Source organism: Hippocampus comes, unplaced genomic scaffold (assembly GCF_001891065.2).
Source record: "Hippocampus comes isolate QL1 unplaced genomic scaffold, H_comes_QL1_v1.1 scaffold132, whole genome shotgun sequence".
NCBI lineage: Eukaryota > Metazoa > Chordata > Actinopteri > Syngnathiformes > Syngnathidae > Hippocampus > Hippocampus comes.
Genome location: NW_017805467.1, coordinates 211,211 through 234,745, shown reverse-complemented (window position 1 = coordinate 234,745; position 23,535 = coordinate 211,211). Strand labels below are relative to the sequence as shown.

At 42.1% G+C, this 23,535-nt stretch overlaps 1 protein-coding gene and 2 long non-coding RNA genes across 5 annotated transcripts in view; 2 read left to right on the top strand and 1 right to left on the bottom strand.

Annotated features, from left to right (window-relative positions):
* Nucleotides 1-758: 758 nt before the first annotated feature.
* Nucleotides 759-23,535, bottom strand: part of rnf13 (ring finger protein 13) — a 29,925-nt gene continuing 7,148 nt past the window's right edge. For all 3 annotated transcript variants that reach the window (XM_019875273.1, XM_019875275.1, XM_019875274.1), the window contains exons 4-10: nucleotides 22,873-22,995; nucleotides 11,937-12,024; nucleotides 10,626-10,716; nucleotides 10,431-10,536; nucleotides 10,150-10,243; nucleotides 2,549-2,629; nucleotides 759-1,449 (exon numbers count right to left, since the gene is read on the bottom strand). In XM_019875273.1, the coding sequence (XP_019730832.1) occupies nucleotides 1,094-1,449; nucleotides 2,549-2,629; nucleotides 10,150-10,243; nucleotides 10,431-10,536; nucleotides 10,626-10,716; nucleotides 11,937-12,024; nucleotides 22,873-22,995 (939 nt within the window). In that variant the 3' untranslated portion in view covers nucleotides 759-1,093. The remainder of the gene's footprint in view (nucleotides 1,450-2,548; nucleotides 2,630-10,149; nucleotides 10,244-10,430; nucleotides 10,537-10,625; nucleotides 10,717-11,936; nucleotides 12,025-22,872; nucleotides 22,996-23,535) is intronic.
* Nucleotides 2,638-3,460, top strand: LOC109519028 (uncharacterized). Its single transcript, XR_002168866.1, has 2 exons — nucleotides 2,638-3,002; nucleotides 3,095-3,460. It is a non-coding gene; the product is annotated as an uncharacterized LOC109519028 (long non-coding RNA).
* Nucleotides 11,395-18,380, top strand: LOC109519027 (uncharacterized). Its single transcript, XR_002168865.1, has 3 exons — nucleotides 11,395-11,881; nucleotides 16,350-16,476; nucleotides 17,673-18,380. It is a non-coding gene; the product is annotated as an uncharacterized LOC109519027 (long non-coding RNA).

The following is a 23,535-nucleotide window of genomic DNA, read 5'->3' as shown; positions in this document are numbered from 1 at the left end:
CAATCTGGCAAAAGAAAATCAAAAGGCAAAAGCAATTTAACATTGCAATAATTTCTGTGTAAGTGAAGGCCCATTAGTTAAGCGCACGTGCGTGCAGTGGTTTAGCCGCATGTTAAATTCTTTTTTTAGTGTGCATTCGCAGTTTTGGACTGAAAAGTTCAGCAATGGTTAGGGCTGTTCTGTTGTAATGTTACTAGAATGAAGACTACGCAACCTTGAAGCTGTCATGGCTTTCTCCTTTTTCAACCTCTTGAAAATATGACTATAGTGTGGTTTAGCAAAGTACTCTTAATATTACGACTTACAGTATATATCTTATGACTAACCCACAATCTATGGGGCTTGTCCTCGTTGCGGTTCCATTTGCTGCAGTGCCGAATTAAGGGTCACATATGTTTGATAGCCACCATTTAAAAAAAAAATGGGTCCAGTGATATTTTTGACTGCAACAACACAGGTGGGACGAATGGTTTCATTTCAACGATTACTGTCAACAATTTTGAATTAGGGTGTGGTTGCATAAATTTTGATTGATTGCAGTTATGTCACATCAAGTGATGGTGAAGGTAAGAGGTTAGTGGGCACAAATTGAATTGATCATTTTCTTGTTGAAAATATTTCAAATACAGTATAACATTTTCCCCTTATAACATTACATAGATGAAATGACACTTTTTTTTGTGTAATTAAAACTTTATTGTAATACTGACTTATTTCTCAACATGACTTTCCAGTGAGGTGAAACTTCAATATATGCATTTTTTTTAAACACATGCTTCAAAAAAGAAGCTGCAGAGCCATTGCATCTGTGTATGTACAATAAAAATCGATGGAGAACAACAGTTTGTTTATATATTTTTGTGTGTATGTGGTCATGTGTATTTACGCAGTGCTCATGTGGACATGGCCTTGGCCTGTAGGAGTGTATCTTGTATTTGTGACTCAAACAGTCATTGCGTGTGTAGTCCTATCACAGGTGCGCAGCAGACTTCCTTCAACGCTTCATTCGCCAGCTTGCAATCAAATATACAGTACCTATGAATATGTAAGGGGAGTATATCAAGGTCAACAGTGAGTTGTCCCCAAGAAAGGGTCAAGCTCGAAGCAGGTCATGATCGTGGCCTTCCGGGCTTGATCGCTGCATCTGGACCACCACGGTGACCTCCTCCTCGCCGTCGCTGCTTTCATCCACCTCATCGTCCTCGTACTCTGAGGACTCCCCCTGGTCGCGGTCGGAGCGGGACGCCGCCGACATGGTGCCGAAGGAGTGGGCGCTGGTGGAGGCTAGCGAGCGCAGCAGCGGGGTGCTTTCGGACGCCTCGTCATTCTCTTCACCGCCGCTCTCGTCAGAGTCAGAGTCGTCCTGCGAGGGCACTACCTTCTGCTTGCACACCGGACACGTCTTCTTGGTTTTGGTCAGCCAGGGGTCCACGCATTTGCTGTGGTAGGCTGTGGGGACAATCGCTCATTACATGTGGTTTATAATTGGAGCCATGCCAACAGCCAAGGGAACAACATCAGCTTGTTCCCAATGGGAACAGGAGTGACTGCACACCAAACCGAGCTGTACTCACAAAAAGTAGGGTACAGTGGAACCTTGGTTTCCTTATACGCATTTTTCAAACCTAAAAACTCCACCGTTTGTTTCCCTAAATTGAAGTGTGTACATCTGAATTATTAGTTATGTAAAAAGGGTTCATCACAGCGTCTATCGGCATGTTGGGGCGGCAGCGTAACATTCTATCCAAAATCAGATTTTCAAAATAAGAGCATACTATATAATAAAACAACTTCCCAGCAATTTTGGGGCTCATGTTGTAGCTTATTTACAAACCAAATAGTTGAGTGCAACTGCTACATATAGCCACCACAACACCAAAGCTTTTATTCTGAAAGCCTGGCTTTTGACAGGATGTGTCACCCAAATGTTGCCCCAGACTGGGAAGCTTGTCTTGGGTTAGTCATAAAAGCCTGCATTGTGGAAAATGCCTTGTGGTCTGTTGAACATTTATAAATAGCGGTGTGCAGCGCTCCGATAAAAGACGATTTCATATGTATCTCGATACATGGGGTGCAATAAGATTCAAGGACTGCTTGATTTGAAAGAGGAATGATTCAATTTGGTTCAATTCAGTGGGATTATTATTCGATTGAATATGGCAGGGCTCAGAGGGTATGATGCAAGTTTCTTGGCATTTTTTATTCACGGGAATGAACTTTGGGCAGTAAAATAAACGTGCCCCCCATTTTTTGTAGGAAACAGAGACTAAATGTTTATTACTTTTTTTGGTTAAGACTTTTCAGGATGAAAATTTTTTCTCCCCCAATGCATTTCAATTGGGAACCAGTTCTAATGCGGATTTTTACTCGTCACGGACCAGTCCGGTCTGGCAATCGACTGTACTTGGTTGCTCAAGTCATTAATGTTGAACTCATTCAGCTTGAGTGTCCATGCCGGTCTGGCAATCGACTGTACTTGGTTGCTCAAGTGCTCAAGTCAATAATGTTGAACTCATTCAGCTTGAGTGTCCATACAGGCTGGACTCACCATGAGAACATGGCAGGACCCGCAGTTTGTCTCCTTCCTCGTACTCGTCCAGGCAGATGGCGCAGACATCATAGTTGTCTCCTGAGAAACAAAGCACATTTTTCCATTGCCTTCATGGCCTCGACTAACACACCGGGATGACGTTTTAGGTCTTTCATGCCAATGTTTTCACTCTCACGCTGCTTCTGATAACAAAAATATTAGAAACTTTATGTGTCTTGCAACTGGTCCACGGTGCATTCTGCCTCTCGCTCATTGAATCGCCAGGAAAAGCGCTACAGAATACGGAGGAATGAAATTGAATGAAATGTCCAAACATCAAATGTGTTTTTAGTGTATTTGAGTGTTTAGGGACACGTTTGACAATACTGAAAAACAATCGACAACAGTTTTGAACCGAAACTGATTCCGCCATTGACTCCAAACAGTGTTTATCGCTCTCCTCACAATGTTGGTATGACCCTTCCAAAAATGTCCTTACATCCAAGCCTGTCAAAGATGTGAGTTAAGGAATTTACCAACATGTTCCCCTTTCAAATTCCACAGTTGCCCCCCGCCTTTCTTCCAGTGGGTGCTTGAAGGAGGCTGCACTCTTGTGAGCTGCTCTGTTTACGTAAGCTCGAAGTGAGCATGTTTTCCTCTGCTGTCTACGCCAGGGCCGCATGTGACCTTATATGGAGGCCCAGTTACAACCACCACCGCCCTCCTCCTCCTTCCTCCTTTTTTCTTCCTCTGTCAGCAACTGAAACTTAAAGGCAAAGTTTTCACTTCATCTGTTCTTGTCAAACTTTCAGGCCCAAGTTTGGGTAGCAAGACAAATAAGACAATCCACGAAACTTGCTCTTGGCCGTAAGTTAACGGATGAGTTTGTTTTCCGTGTTTTAGTTTAATTTTCCTCATTACAACCCGCCCCCCTCCCCCCCTAAAAAAAAAAAACGCAACTACCAGATCACATTGACTTCCTTTGTGGACCAGAGGCTCAAGAACACAACCTGAATTCATCATGTAGTGTTCAGTTATCAGACACTTAATTGTACGAACATCCTAATAGTGGATAATACAACAGAGTTTCGTTTCACAAATGGGTTGTTGAATAGCTTCGGCAGGTCTTGCTCTTTTGGTTAGCAATGCCTTTCCCTTGAGCTCGACTCCTTAATGTTCATTAGGATCCATGAACTCAATCAATTGAAAGATCCATTCCCCTCCGTGGAAGTGTCTACTTGAGTTGAGGAGCTTATTTGTGTGTGGAGGTAAAAGTAAATACAGGAGCACATTCCCAAAATCAGTGGCCTCCACTCCAACAAACACCAGGTCTCATTTAAATCCCTGGTTGTGTAATATACTCAAAATAGGCGCATTTATCCCTAAAGGATAAAAACAGGTGGCACTATTATTCACCACAAGACCACTCAAGAGTCAAATGCGGCGCCCACTTGAACCATGTTGCTAACCAGAAGAGCAGCACCGATACAGTCTGTCAGAAGTGCAGTCTTACAGTTTTTCACTCTGACTTGCCTGCGCAACTTTCCATATCATTTTACACATTACAAGCTAAATTCGAATCTTTGTTCTAAGAAGTGGAATGGATTTATTCCCAACAGTCTATCGTCGTCATTTTGTAGCCTTTCTCTTTTTAATGCACCCGTATGTGGATGTCAGGTGTTTTTGTCCAAATTTCAGCCCCTACGTGTTGCTGTCGCCTTCAGAATCAGTAATGGCGGCTGAAGTAACTGGCAACTATCTTGAACAGATTTCAAATTCAACGCACAGGGCCATCTAGGTTGTCCACCATCATGTCCAAGTTTTTACATCCTCTGATGTGTTGGTCAGCACAAGTTGCACTAACAAAATGCAGCTATCTCCGTATGTACGATTTTCAAAATTCTTATTCTTATTTTTATTCAATCTGTTTTTATCATTTTTGGTCATGTTATTAAGATACAGAGAGAAAACTGAATTCAGATGACACACGAGGCACAGTTGCATGCTGACCATTGACTTGAATAAAGCATCGTTATTAATTTGTGGAACAATATAATGACGTATTTGTATAAAGACCTTTTCCCACCAAATGCCCGACCTCTCTGTAGTTGTGTAAATAACACCCATAAATCACAATCATTCTGATGTATGGGCAGACATTAGTAATCCCAAGAAATCCGTTACAAGGCCTTTATTATATCAATTATTTTTGCTGTTCAAAAATAATAATGTTGACACTGATGGAAAGGTATTTATTGAACAATGCACTGACAACATGTCTTGATACAATAACGTTCCACACCACTGCAAACCACAACTAGAACCACAATAATAACCCAATACACGTATTCACTTATTTAACTAGTATTCATTTATTTAACTATTTTTCGATCTAGATTAGTGAAAACTACAAGAGAATTGTTCATAGTTAATTGTTTCCGCGTGTAAAATTGGGGTTTCAATTATCGATGCACGTCATGTGCAAGCATTGCATTTCCCCACCTGCAAACCTAACCACCCAAAGACCAAAACAGGAAGTTGATATTCATGAAACCTGCGCAGTCTTTCTTAAGACTCGAAAAACTGGTCTGGTGCCTTTTTTTTTTTTTTTTTAAGACGGGAAAGGAATTATAAACTGTGTGCTCAAACACTTGTACATGCAAATACGATACTGTATCGTTCCCCAAGAGCAAGGTATTCCATTGGAGCTCATTAGAACATTTTGCCCTACATATTAGTGTGCTTTAATTTGCCTAAAAGTTTTTCTTTCCTCCCTGGACACTCTCAAAAGGCATTTTGGCCACATCTAAAATTCCCGGCATTCCTGAAAACGGACTAATAAAAACCACATAGGAGTCATCGCAATTCATGTCCCCTCCTTTTGACTTTTTTTTTCTCTCTTCAGCTAGCCCTGCGGCAGCGTTCTCGTCTCTCGAAGGAGCCACGCTGTCCCACTGAACTTCAGATGAGCAGTGTGAAGCGTGCGAGCAAGGAGACTCAGTGGAAGAAGTGTGTAATGTGTCGTTGAATCAGAGCGCTGCTCTGTGCCCGTGTCGTGAAACACTGCAGCTGCTCTGTTCATCGTGTATGTGTGTGTGTGTGTGTGTGTGTGTGTGTGTGTGTGTGTGTGTGTGTGTGCGCGCGCGCGCGCAATCATCAAGATAGAGGTCAGCGTTGAGAAGGAGGGACCTTCAAATATGTGCCACGACCTCTTGCTATAAACAGAAGTTGGTGATTCTGTCCACCGAATAGGCTGACACTAAAGCTGAGCGAGGATGATGCAAGGCTCTGCAATCACACTGCAACCAAAGATATTAAAATGGCAGCGCGACGCTGACAGGCGCGGCAGCTGCCGTTACATAATCCAGTGTATTGACACAGATCCTATGTCTCATGCTGCTATTGTGCACCGATTACACGGGCACTATAGACTTCCACTGTACACCACCTTCGGACTGTACACCATTTATGGAAATGTGACACTTGGTCCATTTTGCCAATTTTTTGGAAGCGCATTGTGTAAATTAAATTCTCTCTCATTCTTTTGTTGAAAAGTGTTTTTCAATGGAGCATCCAAATTCGAACAGCCCGCAATGTATACGCCCGCGGGTGTGCTGGAGTCTGTGCCAGCCGTCTTAGGGCAGTAGGCGGGGGACACCCTGAGCTGGTTGCCAGCGAATCGCAGGGCACACACAGACGAACAACCATTTGCAATCACAGTCACACCTAGGCACAATTTAGAGAGTTCCATTAACCTGCCAAGCATGTTTTTGGAATGTGGCGGGAAACCGGACTTCCAAGAGAAAACCCACACAGACACGGGGAGAACATGCAAAACTCCACACGAGAAGGCCGGAGCCGGAATCAAACCCTGCAGTCTGCACTGTGAGGCAAACGTGCTAACCGGTCGACCACAGTGCTGTCCTCACACCATATAAATAAATATATATACAGTCAAACTCCTCTACAACAAAATCATGTTTGGAGCAAGAAATCTTTCACAACAGGGGACTTTTCACTATAGCAAATTTTATCTCAGATGTAAACACACACACACACACACACACACACACACACACACACACACACACACACACACAAAATGTATATGTGTACTCTTTATTTTTATCCCAATAGTGCGTAAGTATGAGCCTACACTTGATATAGCCAGCGTAGAAAGAAAAAAACGGGAAAGAAATTGCGAAATTTACAATCAGCATTCTGTTTCACTTACATAATGTCTTTCTTGCATAATGTCTTTTACTTTGCTTCCTCCATCTTTCATTTTTCTTACTTTTATCCTGTCTTCAAGTATTAAAGCTTTTCTTTTCTTAACTCCTTGGTCTGCAAAGGTCCGTTTTGTGGCCATTTTAGCAATGCAACATTCGTGCTGCGTCTGAAACTAACAATAACAAACACTTCCTGTACTACTGAGCATGTAGAAAACCAGTGTGGTGGTTGCTGTTGCTGTTTCGGAGCGAAGCAGGACTGCGTGGCTGTGGCAGGCTGAGGTTGGATTAGACTTTTGCGGAAGGCTTGTTTTCGTTGTAGTGAATGTCGTTGCGAGGTAAGGGCAGAGAAAAAGATTTCGTATTACGCAACAGGGGGACTTTTCGTTGTAGGGGGAGCAAAAAAGTGGGAATGGCTTTCATGCATGAAGATTTTTTCACACTAGTGGGTATTTTCACCCATGTAGGTTTCGTTGTAGAGGAGTTTCACTGTATATACATATAGTTTAAAAAAATGAATCCCTAAGTTTTCTTCAAAATTGCAAACCTTTGAGATTTGGAAATTGCATTCCACTACAATGCGATGTCGATTTTAATTCACTTACCTGTTCACTCCTAGTTGATTGCATGACTGTTTCGTAATGTTTCAACACTAAATGTCATTGTTTTTGAAGGTTAATTTTTCTGGAACGTACAATCAATTACAAATTAGTACCGGTTTGCAACACACAAATTTAGTCTGTTAATCATCGCAAGGGCTCTCTCAAATCATTTGTTTTTCAGCACCATGTGCGAGCCTAAATATTAGACATTTGTCTTTATAATGCATGCCAGTATACATAACAGCTAGCTCATTAAAATGTAATATAAATAATTGATTTAATGACTGAATGACATTGCCTGGTCCCAAACTGTCAGTACCTGGATCCAAGTAACCTCCAATGGCTAATTCCTGCTTTGCTTTGTATGTTTTCGACTCGCCGGCTCCTCTAACGGTCTTCATCAAATAAGCACCAACTAATGAATCCCATCACATTGCTCACTCGTGGGCCCCCTACGTACTCTTAAGTCATCATTTGGTTTGCTTCCAAGCAAGCCTGCTTTAAATGTGATTAGGTTCACATTTGGTGTCTCCTCCCTGTCACCAAATACTCTGATTCAGCTGGCAGGACTGCAGCAACCCCCGACACCCCACCCCCACAAAAAAAAACTCCCACCGCCCAGCAGTCTCATCAGACCGATGCAGAAAGCCACTGAGCACTCACGCTGCATTTGGCTCACATGGGAAAGAGCAGCATGGCCTCCTCAATATGCAGATTTACAAGGGAGTTCCTTATTATGCGACTCGCTTTTAAAAGATCCCCTGCAGGGACCAAAGTAGCTGCACCGTTGTCTTTTCTAAGAGTCACAATCAAATAAAAACCCAAATAAAATGTGCGTTTGCAATGCAAAGCAATATCCTGATTACAGGAGTTTCTCATCTGTTGCTTCATTTTCTTGTGTGGAGTTCAGATTGTCTTTCAATCGCCTTGTTTTGCACCAAGGGGTCCGGTTTGGTCCAAATCAGGGGTGTCAAACATACGGCCCGCGGGCCGGATCCGGCCCGCAAAGGAGTTTAATCCGGCCCGCGGGATGATTATGTAAAGCAGGGGTGTCAAGCATACGGCCCGCGGGCCGGAACCGGCCCGCAAGTAGGTTCAATCAGGCCCGCAGGATAATGTAAAAGTGAAAAAAATGCATTAAAGACACAGAATTAATATTTTTAATCAGGTGCAATTCATTGAGTATCCGCAAGGGGACACTGTTTTGATCAGAGAAGAAGACAACAGCAGCCTCAGTCCGTCACTGACACAGACCCATGACAGCAGACGCTATCAATAGCACTCTCACATTTACACATTTAATAGCACTCTCCTTAGTTTGTAAGGTGTAGGCAGGGATTACATTTAGATTTTATATGCACGTGTAAATGCTTTAAAACTTGCTTTCTTTATGAATCTTGTTTAATCTTAAAGTGCATTACTATATTTTTCAATACCCATTACTTGTTAAAGTTTGTACAATCAGTGGGATCAGTTGCAATGCATATATGTGAATGATAAAAGTAAATTGCACATTTGTCGAAGGAAATGTAAGGTGCTTCATGAAATGTTTTGTAAAAGATATGTTCATTAAATTTCAACATTTTCCTAATGTTCTTGTGCTTCTTTATACCAAAACAAAGGAAAGACATATTGTTTTGGTTATTTATAGCAAAGTATTGTATCATTTTAATGGTCCGGCCCACTTGACATCTACCGAGGCCATATGTGGCCCACCATGTGAAATGAGTTTGACACCCCTGGTCCAAATTTTCTTAGATATGTTTTAATGCTAGATTTAAGGTTCACGTGTCAAGCAAATGTGAGGACTTTTTAATCACACTTAGTTACCAAAGTCATATTTGAACATTTTTTGAAGAACAAGAGAAACAATTTTCAGCAAGCACGTTGGTATTTTTTATTTTTTAAATTGAAGCTAAAAATGACTTCGGCAATGATGTTAGTAGGGTAACGACTTACTAATTATCCCTCCGGACTGACTTTAACATACTATACAATTGTCAGTCCCTTGGAAGAGAGAGCGCAAAAATAACCTTGGACAGCAAGTCACATTCTGCTTTACCAAGTCTAAACTCTAATTAGAGAAATACCATCACGTCTTATTTTTCGGTCCGCTTTCCTTTCGCAAGGGTGCCAGATTGAAAGAGACATATCTTCTTTCTTTTAAATTAATTGAGTGGGAAGAAAATACCGAGCAGCACTGGGAAAAAAAAAATGCATTACGACAAAAGAATGTTCGGAAGAGAGAATGTCATCTTTCTTGTTTCTGAGTATTGTGAACACACCACACTCTCACACACGGCCGCTTATTGTTTTACTTGACGGATGGGCAAATTACACACACTCTCGCTGGTATGGTTGCTATGTTTTCTGTTTACATAGCTGACTAAACTGTCTTTACCTGAGCTGAATTTTGATCAACCGAACAGTCCCAATTAGGGAAAAAGGAAAAGTGTGGCTTACTTGTCACCAAAAAAAACTCGACTGTTCAATCCACTCAACAGCGAGAAACTACTTTCCTCCCAGTTTGGCCCGACAACACATTCTTAACCATCAGTCATGTGTCCACTCTCCACTCGGAATACCTCTGATCACCCAGGGAGAGCTTTAAAAGAAAAAAAAAAACCCTTTGAGACGATAATAATCCGATTAGCGCCAAAATGGAAGAATGATATGTCGGAGTGCATTGCTATCACGCTCATCTGGGTCAAATGGTGAGAAAGCACATGCGGTATAGAGATCAGTCTTTACCATACCTGCGGGAAAAAAAAACAGGACAGACACTGACCTTTTTTGTACTTGTGGATCGGAAGCTTCTTCAACTGATCTTTGCGGAGGCGGCTCCTCCGAGCCCTGTGTCGATCTTGGACAAACTTTGTGATCTAGCGACAAAGAAACCAGAAAAGGTTTCTGTAACTTTATCATTATATCCTAGCGCTTTAGTAGTGCAGCCTGGTTAGAGTAGATTGATCGCTGAGGTCTAAGTCAGTGCAAGGTGGACCAATCAACCGCAGATGCATGACTTCCAACAGCCTATTGGAGAATCGGAATGTAGACAAAAGAACCTACCATGAAGACAACAATGAGGATGAGGCAGATTCCAACGATGATGAGGAAGGGGATCAAGTAGTATTCCAACGGAAGGCTGAAATCTGGCATGAGGATCACGCGCCCCCTGAAACAAAATGAACGAGTGACAGCGATCCGCAAAAACTGCTAAAAATGCCTTTTTCTGTATCGTACACTTCATCAACATCAACTTACCCTTTGTCAAACAGGTAGTCTTCTTTCAAAGAGTTGGCCGTCTTTTCACTCACAAACACGGAGGGAATATCAATCTGTTTCATTATGTCCACTACAAACAAGACACAGAAATTTAAAAAAATGACTTGAAGCCCATTTATCTTTATCAGACTAGTTATACTGAAGCACTTGTGTTAATACAGTCATTATTGGAGTAGCAAGTGGTGCATGGCTTCCTCCACGCATTGAACTGACACCAGGGTGTTCACCAGTCATGAGAACCTTTTTATGGCAAAGGCCACCGGATTTCTCTCCCAGACGGTTCAGTTTGGCTGTCCGGTATTATTGTGAAGTGAAAATCTCAATCCAAAGTGTGAAACATACTTTTGAATGAATGGTGTTCCATCTATCGGACATAAAATCTAAATTGAAGATCCAATTGCCATTTATAGCACCGCGGTGACTTCTCAAAATGTTGCCAAGCTTGAACATGATTCAAACAAAGCTGACTTGTCTGCAGCGGTGGGCGCAAGCAAAGTGGACAGTGTGTAAGGCACTGGTGTCAAACTCAAGGCTCGGGGGCCAGATCCGGCCCGCCACATCATTTTACGTGTCGCGCGGGAGCAAATCAAGCATGTCAACTTGCATGATGCTTGCTAAAACCAACATTGAAAAATTTCACATGTAATAAATGAGACATATTGTAAGCATTTTCTTGTAACCAAACAATACATTACAGTAACTTAAACAATCGTTGAATGAACCGGTATTATTGACTTTTTAAATTTGGTTTCAGTCATAAGGGCCCTCCAAGAGAAACAGTAACTCAAATGTGGCCGACGACAAAAATAAGATTGACACCCCTGGTGTACGGCAAGGGATGAGCTGTAGTTAACCATGTCATTTGTGGCCTCCGCACATCTGACCCAAGCTACTGCGCATGATTTTGCAGCAATCACAGGAGCTTCACAATCATAAAATACCAGGAGCTGTCAGGCGGGCGTGAAAGGGGGGCATGATTAAATGTGTCAGGTCTCGACATAGAAACAAGAAGAAACATGCTTGGCAGGTCTGCAACAGGGGAAAAAAAAAAAAAAAAAAAAAGCACCTTCACGATGATTCATGACTGTGGTGCGCCCTTTCAAGTGAGGACAGGGGACAGATACTATCACGGTGACGAAAGTAGGCTGTGCTCAGCCGCTGCGGGGCATCACAACATTCCAAGAAACATCCTGGGACTTGACAGGGATTCCTCAACTCGAGCGTCGTCGAGCTTGGTGAGCAGGCAGCTATGGCGGATGGTTATGCAGGAGACGGCGCGAGTAAACTTACGATCATTGGAGCCCATGCTGATCAAGTCATTGGAGTCCACATTGTGAACAATGGCCGCCTTGTACCCAGCTTTCTGTGCATTGAGGACCTGGGAGAAGAAAACATTTGCCTGTTAATGTAAAGCATGTTGCTTGATCATTATGTAGAACACCATTTGACACTTCTGCAAGACTATCGTGGTGCGGGCAGCCCATTCCCCAAGAGTCTGTGCAAGAAACAACATGCTTGGTTCATACACACCCAAGGCCCAGAGCATTCCCTCCGATGCAATGAACACTCAACTTGCCCATACTTGTCCCTCTGAAACCCACAGGAGACATTCACTAAAGAAAACCCATAGTTGATGGCTTGGACATGTGCAGTAAAGCTTAAAACAATTCCATTGGCTTTGATCTCGCAGGAAAGAAATGCTTTGGGGAAACTGCATATTACATTGCAAGTATTTTAGACAGTAGTATATGAGTATTTCCTCTTATTAGAGTCTTCCGGAATAATTGACAAAACCGGTGAATGATGACGTTTTCCCGGCTGTCCCAATACTTTCAATACACAATGGCTGTATAAAGTTGTCGACAGAATGTCCGCAGTGGGTTGTACGGTTAAAAATGTGTCCTGTATTTTAAAAAGGTTGCCTGGTGGTCCTCCCAGCGGTGGCAACGTTTGCTGCGTCATGAATGTGCAGGAAGCTGTATGAATCACACTGTCATGACGATCGTTTCCATCTGTGGGGCTCCGATTCGGAACAGAAGCGACGGCATCCTGTTCAGCTATTGTAGTAGCGGGCCGCTGATGGCAGATGTTGCGAAGGAAATAGGATGTCACAAACTATTCTTGGAATTATTTGTGGTCCTGCATTGACTAAGTGAGGGAGGCTGTTTTCTTCAGGACTGTAAAATGTAAACCGATGATTTAAAACATCATATTCTCAAACACGGGCAGCCCGGTGGTCCAGTGGTTAGCGCGTCGACCACACAGTGATCATGGGTTCGATCCTGGCTCCGCCCTTCCTGTGTGGAGTTTGTATGTTCTCCCCGGGCCTGCGTGGGTTTTCTCCGGGTACTCCGGTTTCCTCCCACATTCCAAAAACATGCATGGCAGGCTGATTGAACGCGACCCTTATGAGGATAAAGCGGATCTGAAAAAATGGATGGATAGTCTCAAACAAGTATCTTCATTGGCCGAAGAACTGTCCTTTGATTCTTGTATGCTATCATCATTTCCCACACTTCACCCATTCACTTTGTACTGAAAATAAGCACCCAAAAAATTTTTTATTATTATTATTTTTTAAATGGACCGGGGTGTTTTCTCTCTGTAAAAATCCTCTGCTGTGATGCAAGACAATCCATTTAGACCTGTGACGTGCCAACTGTGTGTGTGTGTGCACAAAGACACGGTTGGACGCTTAGGCAGAACAGTCCTGTCTTTTGTCTGAGCCATGTCATCGCAATTCTCTGAGCGTGCGCGCATATGTGAAGCGTTGTGTATGGCAGTCGGGCCAGTGTGACTGCATATGTGTGTATTGTTTGAATGCATCAATGGCCACTGTGCACGCTGTCTGGATAACGGACACGTGCACAATTCTGGATGTGTGAGTGTGTGTGTGTGCGTCTGTGCGTTTTGATAAGGAGAGCTGACGCCAGCACCCTCAGCAGTATGTCGATTCATAGACCGTGTCAAGATTCAATTCGCTTTGACGAAACAGTGACAGAGAATGTTCATTTGCACAACATACTGTCTTTTATCGGTCACTGGATTACAAAAGCCCCATTTGTGCACTCTGAGCAGAGGAATTCGGCCTCTGCAGAGATATGGACATATGATACATGCCTGAGACTGAAAGGGGGGAGGGCTCAAAAAGGAGAGCAGAAGTGAGAGAATAAGTAAAAGAGAAGAGGAAGTTCACAAAGAGGGAAAAAAAATGCGCTTGTGGGACTGTCAACGCTGTGTCGCATTTCTGCATTGCTGCTCTTCCATTTGCAGACTATCATATAGGAGCTGCATATCGTTTTTTTGTCAAGTTACCATACAATTTGTTTGCAGGAACCCTCGAGCTGGGAAGACATGAAATTCTTATACATTTCTAAACATTGTCAAACTACACTTAAGACGTAGCTTGTACGGTTTGACAGAATGACCAGTTTCCCAAGCAGTTATTCATTGCTACATTCAGGCCTTATGCCATTCTTCGTCCATCTCCTTTGCATTACAGACAAACTGAGACAGACATTGTACGTAAGACGAAAGCGAAGTGCCATGTCTTTGGTTCAATGAACCAAAATGTTGCATGGAGAAAGCCAACTGACAGTAAAAGATACATTTTCACTGAACCCGGTCTGATTGCAGCAGGCAGGTTAACCCTTTCTGGTACGGCGGTCACCGCAGTAGACAGATATTCAAAAGTTACTCCCACATGGATGAATCCCCCCGCCCTAAATCTCTAAAAATCAACATGTAGGTTATCATAAATTGTGCATGAAAGGGTTAAAATTAGGTGTCTACAGTCACCATTAATATATGAAATACACTGAGTAACACCTGGCACACGACGGCCCATATATAAATGTGTGGAAATATTTTACCAAGAATGAGATCCGTATCTTAGTTAAACATAATAAAAGTATAAAGTGGAAGAGGACATTGAAAAGTTTAATATGTCCAAAATGATTCATGTTCTTCTTTTTTTCTTTGGCCACACCCAAAGAGTTATATTTTAAATCATTTGCTCATGTATTTATTTATTTTGTCCAGGGTTCTAACCAATTTTTTTCACTGGTGCTCCCAACTTTTTTTTTGGGGGGGGAATATGCACCGGCACAAAAGTTTGGAGCACTTAAAATCTATTTCGCCAATTTCTGAAATATTCAGTCATGTACTTTATTAAATTCATTTTTTTATGTGTATTTTTGATTGATGATTTAAGTAGTTTTAACGATGACTTTTTCAAGAAAATCCAACTCATTTATTGTGAGAATATTTCCTTTTGTACCATGCGGCACTTGTGGATGTGTACAAACACAACTGGACAACATGGACCCATGGGTGGATTTACCATATGGATACCATAGAGACCAAAAAAAAAAAAAAAAAGCTGAAGGTAAAAGGCGCAAGAAAATACGGCATCTTGCAGAGTAACTGCCTTTTCCACTCTTCTAAAGCAACACCTGTGTAGAAATAGACCACCGATGGCATCAGCGATCATTGCCACATCAACTCAGTACGCGCGCGTGTGTGTCTGTGTGTGTCAATGATAACGGCAGATTCCTCCTCTCAACATGATCTCTTCCCTGATGCAGCACAGCAGCTAGAGCAGGTTGCTTCATGCACTGTTTTGTTCTGCCATAGGATCAAAATCCCTCCCATATCCTCATTCCGCTCACATTCTCTCAACTCATTTTCTGTGCTTCACCCTTGTGTATTATATTTACACCACAATGCTCCAGCTGCTATACTCATACAAATAGGCACAAACCTATGGTTCCTTTCCTACAATTGTCTTATCCAATCCTCACTGTAAATAAATTTGACTTATTGCCGGCAACGTGGACCAAATTACGACACCGGTCATATAGGGACATACTAGCTTTTAGTAAGTTGAAGATGAGTTTGGCAAGTCGGTCACATCTGTTTTCTATTCGTAGTGAGTTACACTGCCATTTTTCTGATGAAGGTCAACGCAGATTGGTTCTTTTTTTTTTTTTTTCCTGTCATTTGGATCAGATGTATCGCGAAAAATGAAAATGATCCGCGCCACTGTGACGTTTGGAATTGCTGACCAAATGATCTGGTTTGAAGTCATCACAAGCGTCATAACAATGACGATAGTTTGATTACAGCGTACAGTGTGAGTGCATACTTCAATTACAGTCTATCAAATCAGATAGAGAAGGCTTAACTCAAGTATGTATCTGTTCCTGCTTAAAAGCAATGATGACTTTGTGACTTGTCATCATCCGTCCATCCATTTTCAACACTGCTTATCCTGAATGGGGTCGCGGAGGGGTTGCTGGAGCCTTTCCCAGCTGACTTCGGGCGGAAGGCAGACTACCCCCTGAACTAGTCGCCAGTCAGTCACAGGGCACATATCAAGACAAACAACCACTCACAACCACAACATCCACACCGTCACGGAATGGGAACCGATCCCATGCTGCCCACTCACAAGTCAGGCGTGTGTATCACTACACCATCAGCAACATTTTGACTTGCTAACAAATATTTAACTCACCCTGGTTGATGACAAGCTACATGCTTTCGTGTTTCGTTGTGTTCCCGTTAAAACATTTTTGTAAGAATTTTGCAGCTCGGTGTGTTCCGACCGTTTTGACAAAATTGGCTTCCGCACATTACCCCCCATAAAAATGTTTGCATGTATTTATTACATTCTGTTATCTTTTCTTATGATCTCCTCAGGTGTGCCCAGCCACTATTCGGATGTTACCACCCTCCTGCCTTTATTCCTTGCCTCCCTTGTCTTCTTCCTCAGTACCCAACCCCCATTCTCCGCCTTTTCTTTTGAGTTTCAGAGGAATTTGCTCAGGTTTGTAGCTTCAAGGTCCAGACGACTGATTAGATAAAGGGTTCAATAAACCTGCAAACTGCAGGGAGGAGTCCAGTTCCATGATAATCCTGTACAGCTGCAAAGTTATTTTACTCCGTTGGAGCTGATTATTTTGTTTGCCGTGTAACCGCAGAGATCAGCAACACATTTTAATGTGGCTGGCACCACCGTGTTAATGGAGAGAATCGATCATATCCGTTATCGTATTGGGTGTCAAAAGAGATCATTTCGCTTATCAGATTTGGCACGACGCATCATACTCATCGCTGTCGTTGGATTCTCCAACACGCATGTGCAGAACATTTGGCATGCCTGGCTCCAACTTGGAATCCATGCGCTATATATCTTAACCACATGTAAAGGAGGTCTTGCTGCTTTAAGAATGCACAGAAATGTCAATCTCACGCCTTGGGGTAACATTGAAGAAAAACGCAGAATCATTTTTATCAGTTCAGCAGTGTATGCCTTTATACCAAAGGACTTGTTTTGACTGCATGTCAGAATCTAAGTGAACACAACACATTCTGTGAAAATGGATATTTAGGGAAAAAATTTACATACGACTTGTATGTGTTCTCATATAAGTACTCATATAAGACCATGTGTGTTTGGCAATACATATGTGTGTGCGTGTGTGCACGCGCGCCCGCGAACCCATGGGGGCAGACGGTGCTGTTTATTGCCACAACTTGGAGAATCAGCACCCACAAACATCCACGAGTCACTCATCCAGTCAGCCGTAGTCATACTTAGTCAAGTCATGAGACCGAATGAGCGCGTGCAGGAAGCCAGATCATCGCGTTCATAAAAGCAAGGTCTGTATGTGTGTGTTTGTTATTGTGCATAGCTCCAGGGCTGTGCAGGTCAGTGTAGCACAAACAGAATTCGCCTTCCTACCAGTGCACACAGTAAGATGAGGTTTACTATTGCAAAAATAAATAAATAAAAGGTGAGATGACAAATGGTTAACTTAGGTTGCTAAAAGCAGATTCGTATGGTTTCTACTCACAAACAGATTAAGCTGGTGCGGAAAAATTGGCCCTGTAGCCAAGCCACACCTTAGTCAGCCAAAGCGTCTCAAATGTTTGATCTGACGATAAAGAACCGAAGAGGAAGTAACCCTGCCACACCCAAAGCAAAGATATGCTGGAGCACTTTTTTTTGTTGCCCTGCAGACATCCTTTCAATGGACAGACTGACATGTTAAAACTTGCTGGAGCTCGAGATCACTATATCATTTCATTTAATGAAAACATCTGTTTTCCTGAATAAAGAGCAATGCAGTAATCTATCTGTATGATTTGTAAGATCATTATTTCGCTGGGTGCGGCCCCTTTAAGGGGAAGCGAAGACGAGAGTCGAGGAGAGAGAGCTCCACCTTAAGAGTGTCTTTCACTGTTTTAACTATTAACATTACAACAGTTCAACTCATTTTTACACTCATTGAACATTGTATCATTAAAAATGATTCTATGCCTGGAGATCACACTGTTCTGATCACTGAGTTATAAACACCTTGGAAGTTTGGCAGTACTTGAAATCATTCATTTTACTTCCTCTGTTAACCACTGATTGATTGTTAATCATTGAGGCCACTTTTATTCTGTCTGGAGGAAATCAAGACCTGGATGGCACAACATTTCTTGAATTTCAATCAAAAGAAGATAGAAGTGATGGCATATGGTCCCAGTGGCCTTTGTACATCCCATCTTGCGTACTTGACCCCCAGGCTCCTTATTTTAAGCCAACAGTCTCAAACCTGGGTCTTGAACTGGACGGTTTTAAATTGGAACAGCCGTCATTAAATCCAGGTGCTTTCACTTTAGGCAGCTGGCTAAAGTAAAGCCTCTCCTTTCTCAAGAGCACTTTGAAAGAGTAATGCATGCCTTCGTCACATCCCGGCTGGATTACTAAAATGCACTTTACTTTGGAGTAGGCCAATCCTCCATGAAGCATCTCGAGTTGGTCCAAAATGCTGCTGCTCAACTCTTCACTGGTACTCGTAAGCGGGAGCACATAACTACTACTCTGGCATTCCCTCACTGGCTCCCTATACAGTTTAGAGTTCTTTTTAAGATCCTATTATTTGTTTTCAAATCTTTAAATGGCCTGACCCCACTTTACCTCTCTCAGCTCGTCCGCCTCTACACACCTGCTCAATGCCTCAGGTCTGCGGACCAGACACTATTAGAGGTGAAAGTGGAGTACACATACTGGTTTTGCAAATGAATGAATGAAAAAGAAAACGTGTTCTGCCAACTCAGACACAGTGTGGATTTAAGACAACACAGCACACCATACCCATAAAAATGTCAGTAACAGTACCAAGACTGGCCTATGAAAGGTAGATGTTAAGACTACTTAAAAAACAAACAAACAAACAAAAACAACAGCTATCGGAGAAGCTAGGCTAGCTGTTTGTTAGCTTATCTGATAAATACATTGTGTTTGCACACTCTTCTCCTTGTCATTTTTATTGTCTCAAGTGACCTGTGAAATGTTACATAAACACAAAACACAACCAGTTGCACCTCTATTTGTGGCAAGCTTCAGGTTGCTTCCTAAATGTCTCTAATTTTGTTGCACGTCACAACTGCTGAGTCCACAATTTGGCCAAACTTGGTATTGACCACACGCAGAAGAGTACTGAACAGTTTTAACATTTACGATTGCAGGCTCTCACCATTTTCCTTAAGCTGAAGGAGATATCTGACATTTGCTGACTTTCATTGCGAGGCAAGGAAAATGTTCAAATCTGGCTTGTTTGTCAGTCCAATGCCAGCAAATTTGTGTGTTAAAACATTTGGCCTCGGCTGTGCATGTTGCATAACTAGAACATTATGTCTCAATGTGTATAGACTTGAAAGCGCATGCAAGGGGAACAGTCAACTCTGACAATGAAAGAAGCGAGAAAGGACGCTATGAGAAGAGGGGGGGAGGGCGTTGGGGTTTCCAGTTTCCTGTTCAACCTCCCCTCTCCTGCATAGAGGTCACTGATGTCATGTGCCGCCCCAACTCCCCGAAATACATTAAAAAAATCTGGCTCGAGGAAGTGCAACCCCCTTTCCTCTGGAGATTTGTTTTCTAAAAAGAATCAGGAGGAATGCCATCTCTTTCCCACACACACACACACACACACACACACACACACACACACACACACACACACACACACACACACACACACACACACACACACACATAAACGCGCACGAGCGCGTGGAAGTGCTCACACTTCAAAGGTTAAGTGGACACAAGTCTCTTTTGTTGTCCATTACAGCAACAGATCCATTATGATGTAGACTCATTGGATGCTAACAGCTAATGCATTAGGGCGGCGGTTCTCTGGAAATAACATGGGGGTGGCAATATTGAATGCTGACACATGCATACAAACATAAGCGCAATAGAAGTGGGACAAAATAGATATTGTGATGTACATACAGTAGATTGCACTGTTAGCTCTTACAGTGCAGGCACACCAAAGTCAAGGATAGCTGCTCTTGCTCATCCCCCGCCAAAAAGCACTCCGATACTACCACACCCAATACAAGCTCGTCTTATACGTACTATGCTGTACTGTCCTCCTCGAGAGCCTGCGGTGTGTCGTTTGCCACATAGCAAGCAGTTCTCCAAAAAGAGTCCATGTGTGCTTGCTTCAAATGGTTTATTGGCAGGCATTCCAATTAAAGTTTACTGTAAAACTAAACATACAAGAAAAGAGAAATACACACGTTGTAGATGAATCCAAATACATACTTTATCTTACAAAAAACAGCTTTGTCTCTGCAAGGTTAATGCTCACACACAAGATGCAGAACGCCACAAGCCGGCTAACAAATAGCATTGCTGTCGCAGTGCAAACCTTTAAAGAACAAATATTCGACCGCAAACAGCGCAGCAACATACTGTATACAGAAAGATGAAATATAATTGTATTTAGAGACACAATGTCTTTCCTCTCAGTGAAAAACGATCGATAGTATTGAAACTCAAACACTACTCTTCTCTCGTTCTTTTCAGCAAATCTGTATTTGCATATGTACACCACACTGCCCCCTTAAGGCCATTCGTGCATGCAACAGGAGAAGCACATCTGGATCACAGGCAAATGGTATAGGATTAATCTGTGTGTACAAGACCAACAAGACACAACTCATTTTAAGTATATTTAACAGGGCAGCATAAAATACCAACCACAGGAAAAAGTCTACTGGAGAGAAGTCCGTGATCCATGTAGTGCTTTGCTTCATCCAAGAACAGACAATAAATAGAGCCAAAAGCACTAATCTGACTAAAAGGGTGAGGAGTGTAAATGGCAACCATCAAGGCGTGTGTGTGTGTGTCAACGCAAATCAGATTTGTGAGATGGAATCTGGTTTACACTCCAACCAGTGTGTCTGTGTCTCAATGATCTAAAGATTTTAGGAATGCGAGGCCATTTTGACAAAAACCCGACTTTCAAATTCCTGTGTGTGTGTGTTGTGTGTGCATAACTAGTGTGGTGAGGGTGGGGGTGGCCCGGCCTTGAATAAATGGTTTACAACAATAAATGTTGTCTGTGTGTGTGCGTATGTACTGCAGTAAGGCCTTATAAGGCTATACTATTGGTTCAGTCACAAAAGACGAAAAGAAAGAAACGGGCAAACAGGCTCGACTTTAACCAATGTACCGAGCAACCAAGTGTTAAAAAAAACAACAAAAAACTAAGAACAATCTGAATGAATGAATGAATGAATGGGTGAATGAGAGGATGGGTGAAGCTCATACAGGCGAGGAGGAGAGGCTGCCAAGATCCAGCATGCTTTGCTCATCTCGCAACAATTATTCACACATCCTCTTCCAGTGCTTAACCCTCACCCTTTCTCCCACTCCTTTTACATCACATCTGCCCCATTGATCACTTTTAACAGAGCATGAAGAAGACAAAACAAGGAAAAGACTGCAACCAAGGGGACATCATGTATTTTGGAAAATTGACAATTGTCATGTCAAGGTTGCACTAACTTAACTAGATAACCTCAACTCTTTGTCAAAGGGGCTTGGGTGTGCCACACAAGTATTTTTTCTGTGGATATGGATTAGGTTGCAGATAGTCATTATTTATTTCTGGACTACGAGTCACCGTGGCATCGATAGCACCATACATCCCACAGAATTGTCTGTTCCCCATCCTCCAGGAAATAGGCTGCAAACTAGCACATGGATGGATAAAAACCCAAATACACACCTCAATGGATTGTTTTCACTTTTTTAACTCATTCACTCCCAAAGACGTATTTAGATGTCTTTCAGATGCCGCACATTTAATCCCAGCTCCTCATTTTATATTGACAGTACTTGAAAAGGGTCTGAAAGGGTCTGAAAATGGCCAACCATTTGTATTTATTTGATCAAATTCCTTCTAATCCTTGTCATTTTCTGAATTAATACAAATAAAAAGAATTTGAAGTTGTTCAGTTGCCAGCTATTGCAAAAGTCAAGACAGTCATGAGCAAAGTAACGAACAACTGAGGTATGGAGTATGTCGGGTTGAGAGAAGGGCCCACTTCCTGTTTTCGTGCTATCGTTTCAGACAAGCTAAACCTCAAACACTAAATACTGACAAGTGGAACATCACGGCTGTTGAAATAACTTTTTTTAACCACATATGCATTTGTTTTTCAGTAAGAAAATAAACTGGTTAAATATATATAAACTTATGTGTTGCGTCTTGGTATCTTGACTTATAGGTTTAAATTGCTCATTAAAAATCATTTCATTCACGTTTAATCAGTTTTTCCCCAATAACGCAAAATATAGCACTATAATGTACACAATTAGAATAAAAGAAGAGAAATAAAATGGTTTTATGAAGTGCGATGACAGTGTTTTATTTGTCTGTTGGAAGTGTACCTCAAAGGGCTGTTGCGAAGTGCAAAGCTCAATTGTTTTTTTTTTTTAGATTTTTTTTTTGTAGTATTGCTAACCAATGATTTCATTTGAGGAGCAAAGTTTTCATTTTGAGCTGTATTTTTTCCTGGTTAATTGCAGGAATCTGAAGTAAGTTTTTTTTAAAAAAATCAAATAATAAAAATATGTTTTTATTTCTTAAATTCACATTGTACATCCCGACAAACTATTTTTCTTGTCTAGAAATATTTTCAGTGGGGCAATTTTAAACACAAATATATTTAACTTTAAACTCGGTATATCTGAATGTGGGTTTGACAAGAAAAAAAAAAGGTAAAATCTACTGTAATGTCATTTTAAGAACATTTATTATGCAGAACACCCCCTCCCCACCCCTCATATCGTCCAGCAGCTACTTATAAGTCAAGGTACCACTGTATTTCACACAGGCATATCCCGTCCAAGCAGTGACAAAGGGCAAACCTTAATATCAAAGTTGCAGTCAAAGCGTTTGATAAGGACAACGAAGGCACCCGTCAAGTTGTCCCTGGGCGGGGGGTCGATGGGCTGGCATGCATTTGCTGGTCGTGCATCAATCAGGAAGCCCTGTGGGAATGACATAATTAATATTTGTGACATCATCACATCAAAAATGGATTATACACAATCATCAATATATTGCAACAGACAGCTAGTCATAAGGACCCTGATAAGTATGTTTTACTTCATTGCAAATGGTTTTAACTTGGGTGTAGGTCAGGGTGGCTGGTACGGTGGGTTAGATGGTTAGCGTTTCTGTCTCGCAAGTGAGAGATTCTGAGTTCAAATCTGCTTGTGCGGGCTGAATCGTGGAACTATGCCTTCCTCCCCCATTATAAAAACACACACGTTAGGTTCACTGAAGACTCAAAATTTTCCATAAGTGTGCATGCGAGAGTGAAAGGTTGCTTGTCTATAGGTTCCCTATGATTGACTGGTGGTCTCTCTGGTAAAGCTCTCAGACTCTACGTCCACGTTTTGTTTCCAACAGACCGTGAAGTGTCTAGTAAGTGATCGCGCAAGAGAGAGAGAGAGAGAGAGAGAGAGAGAGAGAGAGAGAGAGAGAGAGAGAGAGAGAGAGAGAGAGAAACACACACAAACAAACAG